Raw genomic sequence first — 12,028 nt, forward strand, 5'->3', positions numbered from 1 at the left:
CATAATGCTACTCAACTTTTCTTGTTAGATAGTTTGGGGGGAAAAGACATATACACATAATATGCAAATCCCTTCTATTTCTTTCTTATATAGCAAATTTTAGACATTACGAAGTTCAGATACCTCTCAGAATTTGATGATGGTAATAGATCATTTATTAATCTTACCCAACCAAATCTTATAGATCTCTATGAGGACTTATTGCCTCATGTCAACATGTCAAGAACATATCACTTATGCTCTATGATTACTTTGAAACCACAACTATTTTAATGGATACTTCTTCCTGTAATTTCTTATGAAGCTATTGTGAATCTCTCTTCTACTATGGCTTTGATTTGTGTCATACCTATTATCCTTCACAACTTCCATTTAGAATTTTTCATTGTAAAGCCTTGATCATGCTGGAAATACTTTGTCTTTCAAAATCATGCATTACTATTTGAAGAAGATCTGAGAAACATCCCCCAAGCTACTCATTTCCATACTCAGGCTTAACAACCATTATGGATACATCCCAGGTATTTGCCAACCTCTATCATTTGTTCCTGAAAGAATCAATGGAATTGAATAGTGTTAAAGACAAGGTTTGCATCTCTCCCGTATTCATATGTTGAAATTCTACCCCTCAAAAGTCATAGTATTAGGAGGTGGGGCATTTGAAAGCTAATTAGGATTAGATGAAGTCATATGGATGGAGCCCTCATGAATGGGATTAGTGCCCTTGTAAGAGCCATAAGAGAGCTTACTTCTTCTGCTCTGCCCTCTGCTATGTAAAGATTCAAGGACAAGTCTGCGGTCTGCAACCCAGAAAAAGACCCTTGCCAGAACCTAACCTTGATCTCAGATTCCTTGCCTCCAGAACTGTGAGAAATAAATTTCTGTTGTTTATAAACTACCCAGTTTATGGTTTTGCTATAGCAATCTGGACTAATTAAGACATGAACTAATGATTTGAATTTATAATGTAAAGATAATTTATTGTTCTTGACTTCAACTTGATTCTGGTGATGATTTTTAGATATGTAAATATCCAGGTACATGTGCACACATATGTGCACACACACACACACACACACACAAATATCTGCAGCTGAATTCTGTGAACTCTTGTTGAAAGGTGAAATGATCATTTTGGTAAAATAATCCTTTATAAAAGAGGATTGCCATAAGGTATATAAATTATTGAGGTAATTATAAATGTGAAAACCCAACTGAATTGACACTTATTGCTAGATAACAGCATTAGTTATCACACTTTCTGAGCTCATATACATATATGAACATATGCATACATTCATACTACATTAACGATAGCACATAGATTTAACATATCATCTCGATTAAGATAAATAGTACATTTGGGTTTAGGATGAAATATAAGATACATTAGTCATTTTTTCTCTATTTTAAAAATTAAGACAATATTAAATTAATAAATATTCTTAAATATGCATTTACTTGAGGGACATAATGTTAACAGCGGATACTTATGAATACTCCAAATATAAATATTTAAATTAAATGTGAAAAAGAATATATACAACTTATATTTCAGGTTCATATTTATTATCAATTTATAAATCATTGGTTAAGTTAGTTATACACAAACTGTAGTAATACTAAACATTGATTAAGTATTATTTTTGTCTTTTAAAAAGTTTGACACTGAAAAAATTTCAATTTATAGCTAACTTTAGCTATATTTTTAAAATTCATTTTTTCATTATCAGTGAACCTTTTATTTCTGTTATTTTTATTACACTATTCAAAGTGTCATCCAAGTTCTTTACAAAAGAATTATGTATATCAATTACATGACTATGTATGAAGTTCAGCAACTAACCCTATAATGAATAATGCAACCCAAACTTTTATTAGTGTAATATCTTAAATGTAACCAATAAATCAAATTAGACTTTAAAATTTTTAAATATTTAAATATAAAATATAGCAATGATACCTTGATTATTTCTTCAGTTCCAATTAATTCAGGGAAAAGGTCAAGTTCTATAAAATTAAAAATAAAATGATTAACATTTTTATTCAACTATTTCAGCCTTGTGGGTTTACCTTTGGATGGAAAGAGGAAGAAGAAAAAATAGACAATTAGCTTTGAAAATACAGAATCTCTCAAAATAAAAATTTCAGATTTCAGTTTTCAGTACTATTGAACACCACATAAACCTGTATGAAACTGCATTCAACACTTTCATCTCTATCGTCCACTCCAACTTCCCCATTCCCACCCCAAGTGTGATTGATGCTAAGAAGAAAGAGGCTGATATTACTCAGAATAAAAAGACCCCCCCCCACCACCAATTTTTTATTGGTGCAGATTTTCTTTCATCCTTAGAATTGCTGATAAAAGCATAGTTGAGGGTAAACACCAGGAATCTGAGGGGAAAATGAAAGGATTTATTTTCTTATTCAGCTACTATTCCTTAAGTTCCTCTTCTGACTGAAGGTCAAATAATCCTTTTTATTCTTTAAATTTGGGCTCACACCTATTTTTACACAAGGTGCTGCCTTAGGTAAAATAGAGAGTATTTTCCAGCAGGTCCAACCTCGGCTGGCAGCAGGAAGGATGGACCAGAGTGAATCCCTGCCAAGGAAACGCAGCCAAGGCTAACTGTACAAAGAATGCAACTAGAATCATTTAAGTCCATTTTTTCTAACTAGAATCAGTGTATTTCTAGTACATGGATATCTCAGTCCTAAAACAAGACCTGTCAGTAAAAGTCAGGAAAGATCAGTAGCTGTCTCTCTAGCAAAGAATCTAGCTTCATTGCCAATTACTGAGGGGCTCCAGGAGAATTTCTCTTCACTCTTCATATGAGCTGCCCAGGTCATCAAGAAGATGGGAGACAGGGTAACTCTGAAGGCTTGAGCATTATTACGGTAGGAACAATAAGCTTACTTATTGCTATTATTTTAGAGAATCTCACTCCATCTCTAAAGTTTATGCTCTTCACTGTCCCAATGCTGCTTCTCTTCTCCGTTTTGTGCCTGTATATATCCTCAAAGGAAATGCATATTCTATAGAATTTTCAAAGGCATACCCAAACTAATAATAAAGGTTTATCAAATCCAGGCCTGTTTTATAACAGATATTTTGAGTTTATTTTTATCAGGGAATTTCTAGATGCTCAGAAATGTAAAACTGTAAAATATAGTTATATATATGAATTCTACTTAGAAGAGAATTCAAGTAAAATTTAGAAGTGAGCCCAGCTCCCAAAAAGATTTAGATGAAATTAATACTCTTCATTATTTAGCTATTTCAAGTTACTTACCCTGAACAATCTTCTGCACTGTAAAAATGAAAATATTCACTGAAAATAATTACAGTCTTATATCTTAACTCTCAATTATTATTATTTTTTCTTGTTAAAACTGACCACAAAGAAGTTTGGAAACTTTTATTTGAATATTAACGTTCTTCTTTTTCTGTTTTTGTCTTTATTAAACCCTTTTCCCACCATTTTTTTCATGTTCATTTTACTTTAGGTTACCAAATTAAAGTGATTCCAATAGTGTCTCCATAACCTCCAAGGAAACCAATATTACATGTGAATTTAAAAATGTATGCAACTAAACCATGAGAGAGACAACTAAGAACCTTTAATATGACTTGCTAAGGACTACAATTTGAGAAGGTCATGTATGTAAAAATCTTCAAATTCAGCATGTGAGACAATACATATTTTTTTGACAATGCTTTCAAGTGTCACTCCTTCTTGTGTACTTTTAAAATACCTTAATGCTAATGGGGTAAATCATAATCGAATACTTGTTGGTGATACATATATTATACTGCAGATTTTTCTCTGTTATGTGGCTAGGGGGAAAAAAATCTCAAAAATAGTCCATTCTCTTCAACATGCTTAAAACATTGTTTTAAAATTAAAAACAAAACAAAACAAAATGGCCTAACTTCACCTAACTCTATAGTTTAAATGAGTAAAGATAGGTATGTATAACGATCATATCGAGGACCGATTTCTTTCTTTCAGTATTTCCTGTGTTAACTGCATTTGATTTATTCATATCCCTTAGCCAGAACATAAATTAACTATATGGAAATGCATTTCCTAATATGCTCAAACACATGTTTTTACCCAAACACATTCTTTAAAGAGTATCAGTGAGTTCTACTATAATTGTCTTTGCTGTTTATTACAATAAGAAACAGTTTTTCTTGGGCTCCTTTAAGCCCTAAGGGCGGCCAGTATGGACCCAGCAGCCCTCTGATCTCCTTTTGTTTCACAGCACTCTTCGTGGGTTAGTGCCTTCACGTTGGTGAATATGAACCTACTCTGAGAGATCTTAATTCTGGTTTCTTATTAGACTCAAACTCTGGGGCTGCCCAGCAATACTTTGACACCACCTCAATATCCCCCAAATAATCCAGAAGTCTTGCTGAGTCTCTTCGAAAAAATTTTGAAATCAAGTAATTTTGGAAGATGATTCTTAGCCTCCTGGAGGCTCAGAAGCCATATATCTGGATCTGAGAGCTCACAGCTCCCACTGTCTAACTCTGGTGACTGGCACAAGGTCTCCTGTTAAGCTGGCCAGCTATTTCCTCGCAAATAATAACTGATATTTTAGTAGCCACTGGTCTGACTCAGTACATCAAATAGTTCAAAAATTTTACTAGTTTACAGAATCTTTTCACTTCTTCAAAATAGATTCTCTCAAGGCTATAAAAGTCCGACGATGAAGATTGCCAATATATATATATTTTTTGAGTGAACACTTAAAATTCACATATGTGTGATAACTGAACAAAAAGTCTTGGCTCATTCTGGTTTTGTTTTGGGGCACGTGTAATGTTAGATTTTTTAAAAGAGCATTTTATTAACACATTAATATTCCATAACACAAAAAAGCAACACTGATGTAAGTTGGCAAGCAAGGCTTATTTAATCGTTTGAAGGTAAGCCAAGTTTCACAGTGTAAAAGGTAAAAGCAATGTGGACTGCAATCTCTTCAAAGTGTGATCATAAATATCATCATATAATAACACCCATAGCACAGGATGGTACAAGCAAGGTAAGGACAGATGTAGGATGATTTCACAAAGACAATTGTTATGCAACTGAAAAGCACACAATAAGAGAAAACTGTGTTGATTTAATTCACCATGAATTTAAATTGAACATATATAATTATCAACGCCCTAAAACATGTACCTTAATAATGTCTCTATAACTGTATAATAATTAGCTCTACATTATAGAAGAGAAATGAACACAATCATATTAGCTACAATAAAATATATTTATGAATTATTTATTCATAAATATAATTTACTACGAAGTATTTGAAAAAATACATTTCTTTTTAACTTTAGAAAGGTTTCCTTGACAAATTTAAATTGTTTCTGAATATGAATTTATGCACTTATTTTAAAATAGCAGTTCATAATAATATTTAATGGACACTGTTTATGGTGATACTGTTATACACAACAAATGTAATTAAAACATACAAGCAATAAGTTAATCGAATTAGCCAAAGTTAAATGCATAATTTGGAAGATTGAGGTTTCCTTCACAGATATTTATTATAGTATTTGAAGCCTATAATTGAAAGAATACGGGCAATTATAAATGACCTCCTTCGTTTCTTTTTAACGAAAGTGATAAACAATACACTATTTAGAAAACAGCTTATCCAAAATAGTAATAGAACAATTCAATAGGACATATTACAATGTTACTAGGGTAATGAAACAATATGATAAACAGGATGAAATAGTACGAATAAAAACCATGAAATAAGCAGCAAACTCAAAAGCCAGTGACATCTATATTAGACACATAAATCACAAAATTCACAAATCTTGTAGGTACTATCACACTATACCATAAGATAGTACTGCTGTCAAGACTTTTACTGTGTTATGTTCACCATAGAAACAATGTTTAACATACTGTAATTTCAGTAATGAATTGAAGATATATGGATTTAAATGTCATTGCAGCTGTTAAGATCAGGAAAAAATGAGTTCTATTTATAAAAAACAAGAAGACTCCACATTTTGTGTAAATTGGCTTTTGATGAAGATCTTGTTGGAAGAAATAATTAAGAAATAATATATCTAAGTTTTTAACCCTTGACTCAAGAGGAATATCATAGTGAAACACAAATTAAATACCATCTTTTACTAAAATATCATTACAGCATAAAATGTTTTAAGAGACTGAGACATTTATAGAGATTAAATGGTGTGTCCACACTAGCATCTTATTTGTTCAAAAGTGTCTCGATCCTTTTAATAAATAGAAACTAAGTTATAATATTTATTATTTTGTACAAATGTGAAAGTGTTACAAATGATATAAGAATGTTATACTTTGTGCCAATATAGATTCAGCCCAAAAGGATCACTCTGAAATCACTTTTGTAGAAAATAGACATTTGATCTTTTTTTATATGCAATAAACTTCTCAAAAAAAAAAAAAAAAGAAAAAGCTCAGAAAGTTAAAAAATTTTCCACAGTGGATAGAATAAGAAAGAGCATAATATAAATAGCTAATTATTTTTCATAAACTGAGAAATTGTTTTATGTACAGAAATTGGAGTATTATAATAAAACTAAGATATTAAATTGAGTGATTGTATTCAATATAATTGTATCCTAAACACACAATAAGATTAGAGGAGACTTTTATATGCTCTATTTCATCAATTCACATATGATACTGTCCAACATGCATAATGTTTTATTGCCAAAAATGTCAATTTTGGGATGGACAATATGAGGAACTTTGATGAGGGGTGACATTCAATGGAGGAGTATATACTACAGTCATCAATGTTTTAACTTGGGAAATGTCTTGGCAAATTTTGTAGCTTGTGGTTTGGAAAGATGCATAATTTAACATCTAATGCTCTGATATATATCCTTTAACTTAAAAATTCGACTAGTGAAAACGACTATGATGAAGGAATCAATGAACACTCTCATAATGGATTAAAATCCCTGCTATGGGACTTTGTATGGACCACAAAAGCAAATTAAATACATATCAATTTTATTTCCATACTTAAAACTGGATTATTCTATAATTAGTATATTTTGTAACCATTAATTTCCATTAAAAACTTGGAGAAATTTTCAGTGAGTAGCCTTATGATAGGGATGACCGAAGAATATTTACATTTATGTCTGTATATATGTATGTATGTTTACATGGACTTTTCAATATGCATATGCATGATGCATGTATATATCTATACATACACAAATACACATACATACATACATACATACATATATAATTTCATTCTAATACTTCAAAACTGCTTAAATTAACAAAAGGAAGACTTTAATTATGTAAATGTATAACTCATCAAATTATGATAGTGCGTTATTCAATTATTGCATATGCTTGAGATCAAAAGACTTTCCCATAATACTCAGAGAAAATACATGCAAATAAAATAGAATTAGAAACAACTTTTTTGTTTTGTTTTTGTGAAATAGTACTGGCAAATCAGCTAAGAGGAAAGCATTCTCACTCCTCAGCCAAATTACAAAAAGTGGATAAAAATATCTAAGATAACTGTTGAGATGCTTTGTATAAATACTTTAAAGTAACTCACATGATCTTAGGATCACGTACATACTTACTACAAAATGCTTTGGGGGCTGAAAAAGGAAATAAACACAAATGAAACCAAATCTTCATTATCCAAAAGAAAAGTCTTAATGTTTACATAGTTATTTCATTTGATGAACAGATATTACAATAGGTTTTGCTGTTCTTACTTTACAAATAGATTATTTTGGTATTCAGAATAAGTTTACTGATTGTCCTGCACCCCATCTGCTGGATAAAAAATGGGTTCCATGTGTTACAATTTATGCAGTGATCTCGACTAAAAAGAAAATCATTTAGCCTTTTGGCCAAAAGAATATACAATCAGAGAGAAAGCATCTGGTGATTAAACTAGCCTCTTTTATTTAGCCAATTTAAGGTTTATCAGGTGGGCACTTACCAGACTCATCGGAAGGCATATCGACGATCAGCTGGTCACTGTATTTCCCATATAAGCCATTAGTGCATATAGCTACTATCTGAAGAACATAACTCATGTTGGGTAGCAAATTACTGAGAATAGCACCCTAAAAGAAAGATGTCAGTGATTATACCAATGTGTTATTCTTAAGGCGTACTAATATACTATACATTTGTCCTTAGAAAACATTTTCTCATTTGTCACTGGAAAATATTTATATTTTATCAACCTAAAAAAAGTTTATGCAATGTTAAGTTGAACAACTTACTGAAAAACTAGGTATGTTTTGCTCTTTAAAAACCAGATTTTATTTTAGAAAGTTTTATTTTTAACTAGAATACATAAAATTCATAAATGAGTATCCAAAATGACTAATATTTTATATAAATAAACATGTAGCATTCACAAAAAGCAAAATGTAAAGATATGATTAAAACCAATTTATCTCTGCATCTTACCAATACATAAGCCAGGCAGTAATAGAATTATCTTCACATCATTACAAAATAAAAAATAGTATACTCCCATAAATTCTACAAATTTCCCAGTTTACTGTGTCTCTGTTGTAGTCAACTGAATTAAAAGGTTGGTACAAACTCTATTTTGTCCATACAATATTCAACACCATGATAACAAGGACATTTTTAAATGCAGGCTTCTAGGGCATGTGGAACTCTAGCTGTCTGAATGCAGAGTTCAGTGTCTCTGACCTGCAGTGGGACCTTCCTAGAGCCTTACCCTGCTGGGATTTTCTCAACTAAACCCCAATCTATGGGCAACACTTCCCTCCCAAGGCAGAGTTTATTACTGACATGCTCAGGGCACAGAGGAAATCTATATTTTATTTTTTTTGTTTGTGTGCATGGGTGGGGAGGAAGAGCAGGTTGATCTTTCCTAAAGGTTAACTGTCTTGTGTCCTGAAAATTCTGTCTCAATTCACTTTGCATACACTACTTGCAAATTTGGTGAAAAAAAAAAAAAAGGATTTTCAAGATCCTCTACTGTTTTTCTTGTGCTCGCGTAGTATGACGGAGGAAATAATACATGATGATTGATATCAGAGCATTGAGATTCCAAGCTTAATTCTTTCCACAACTGAGATCACAGTTAAGGAATATAACTGTTCTTCGAGGCTTTATATTTGTAAAAAGAAGCCATGCCAGATGATCTCTAGTTCCTAAGTCTTCTACATGTGTCTACTCTATAATATTGTTGGCAAAGTTGTGGTCTCCCTGTAATTCAAAGGATAAATAAGAACTTAGTATAAGTAGTAAAGTTCTGACACAATCTAGCATAGCATCTGCTTCCCCTCCTCCCCACTGGAAAGGGTCATACAAAATCTAAAGTAATCTAAATATGCAATCACCTGTAAGATCTTACCTTGAAAATTAAACTATAATGTTATCAAAACAAGAATCAGTTGATCTAATAGTTACCAAGTCTTGGTAGCCATCTGTCAAAAACTCATGTTTGGTTTGGTCTTCTCCGTCTAACTGCTGGTACAGAACTGCAAACTTCTCAATCATGGTATCATAAACGACTCGAGGTCTCTCCCACGTAACAAGAAGGCTGGTATAATTCTCTGGATCAGCTTGAACATTTTCTGGTTCTGAACTACAAACTTCAGAGAGAAAAGAAACATTATTGATACAGCCGTCAGCCTCTAGAATTTTAATGAGTAAAATAGGTTTTATGAAAATATTTGTTGTGTTTTATTCCAATAAAAGGTAAAAAGTTACACTTACCTACTGTGGAGCTTTCGCTTATATCACTTCTTTATATAAAGTACTTCTTCCTTCCTGCCTATCTCTATTCAAGTTCTACCTTCACATTCAGCGAGAGTCTTGCTCAAATACTATCTCCTCTGTAACTTACTCTGAGATCTCTGCTGAAATGATATGTGTTATTTTCAATTGTCTGTTTTGTTTCACTACTATTATTGGATTAATTGCATGTTCTCTTATATTATTTTTTCCTGAATAGCTCTTAACTCCTCTAGCAGGTTATAAACATAAAAACTATAGCCTTTTCATTTCCGTGTTGACTAGAACACTGTCTTGAATATATTTGGCATACGAATTCATTTTCAGAAATAAATGAACAAACGATATCTTCAACTTCATGGTGCCTTTATTTCTCTTGTTAGGTCCCTGACAAAGATGTTTATTTTGGGATAAGGAGAACTTCAATGATAAAAGATGGTCTATTATTGGACATTTTGTTGACAGAAAATCCTTTAAATAATTTAAAATTTTCAATAGAGAAAATCATAGTAGAGCAAATAAAACTATCATTTCAGTATTTTTCAGATTTGCTGACAAAAATCCCACTTTTGCCTAATAAATTAATTAAGAAATTAATTTCAGGGAAATAGAAGATTTGTTTGTCTTATTCAAAAAATAATATTTTGAAAAAATTTCAGGAAATTCTTAAATTCAAACCTACGCTGGGACTGGTACCAAAAATTTAGTCCCATTAGAAAGAATACTCTGATATTTTCTGAAATACACTCTTAAAGTGATTGTTTTGACTAATTGTGAAGATAAAAATGATACAATTTTATGATGTTGTGCAAATGAAGCAAAGTAATAAATATAATCTCCTCGTAGTCCAGACAGGTTTGCAAAAGAGGAGAGAAAGGTCACTAAAGTCAAAGACTAATCAATACGCTCAGAGAATCTGAGTTTTGTGTTCAGAGCATATACTCAAAGTTACAAAGCCACTGGATGAGATCATGACATTGATTTAGGTCACCCGATCGTCACTGCTACAAAAACTATTTCAAGGACTCAATGAAAATATGCTTCAACAGCATCAGAATGTGAACAAAAAGGCTTTTTTTCCACCTCTATTCTTGCCTGTAGTTTATCTTGTGAACACAGGAGGGCACTCAAAACCAACGATTGGCCTTACAAATTGAAACAAAATTTACATACAGTATTTAGTATTAGCAATTTTAGCAAATGTATGCTATACTAACAATATGATATGAATGATTAAGAAATATAAATGTATGCTTTGTATAAAGACAGGTATAACTATATGAGTTAGAGATAAGATTTATAACTGTAAAACATGTTTTTTTGTTGTTTATTGGGAATTTGGGGGGTGTCCTTTTGGGACTAAAAAGACAGTCCTTTCATTACCCCCCCCCAAAAAAAAGAAAGAAAGAAAATGAATTTAGAATAAGAAAATGTATTCTAATTTAGCTCCAGACTACATTGCTCTATCTAGTGATACTTCTACTAGCGTCCACCAGATGGCAGAAGACCATCAAATTATCTCAAAAGTGTGCTACTCACATAAACTGTCATTGGAGGAACAGGGTTGCCTCAGTCTTGCTTCTAAAGATTCCCAAGTCCATTTTCAGAAGGTCGAAAGTGATTCTCGGCAGTATCATTTGCAGATTTTGTCCTCAAAAAATCAATCCCAGCTTTTAGAGAGTGGGAATGATTTAAAGTGAGCTATTCTCTTCCCCACAAATGAAAACTATCTTAAAATGCATTTAAGTTTTATGCATGCACACAAAACATAAAAATTGCTTGAGAAAAATATAAAATTATTAGCTGAAAAATACAAAGGACTGCTACCTAAATAGCACAAACTTCTTTGGTTCAATGTCTATGTTTATTTTCACTTAATAATAGAAATTACAGATGTTTCATGTTTTAAAGATCGGCATTTAAATAAATTAGGATTCTACAAAGGAAGTTATATTTGTCATCAGGTTTTCATTGCTTAGCTTTCTTCTTGATAAAAATGTAAGAGCTTTTAAGTAATTTTTAAAAGTTTAAACATGTGTTTATATAGAAATGTATTTATTTTATTTTTTACACCTACAGCACCTGGTCTTCCTAGGTGGTCTCCCATCCAAGTACTAAACAGGCCTGACCCTGTTAGCTTCTGATAACAGACGGGATTGGGCTTGTTCAGAGTGGCATGCCCATAGACTAGAAATGTATTTTTAAAATGCTCCTTTTGTTTATTGATAATCAAT

General features: G+C 31.8%; 1 protein-coding gene across 6 annotated transcripts in view; it reads right to left on the bottom strand.

Annotated features, from left to right (window-relative positions):
- The window catches only part of PTPRZ1 (protein tyrosine phosphatase receptor type Z1), a 162,961-nt gene that overhangs the window by 43,493 nt on the left and 107,440 nt on the right, over positions 1-12,028 (bottom strand). For all 6 annotated transcript variants that reach the window (XM_016125176.2, XM_016125175.2, XM_016125174.2 and 3 more), the window contains exons 9-11: positions 9,468-9,652; positions 8,011-8,137; positions 1,964-2,010 (exon numbers count right to left, since the gene is read on the bottom strand). In XM_016125176.2, the coding sequence (XP_015980662.2) occupies positions 1,964-2,010; positions 8,011-8,137; positions 9,468-9,652 (359 nt within the window). The remainder of the gene's footprint in view (positions 1-1,963; positions 2,011-8,010; positions 8,138-9,467; positions 9,653-12,028) is intronic.

This window comes from Rousettus aegyptiacus, unplaced genomic scaffold (genome assembly GCF_014176215.1).
Source record: "Rousettus aegyptiacus isolate mRouAeg1 unplaced genomic scaffold, mRouAeg1.p scaffold_m13_p_13, whole genome shotgun sequence".
NCBI lineage: Eukaryota > Metazoa > Chordata > Mammalia > Chiroptera > Pteropodidae > Rousettus > Rousettus aegyptiacus.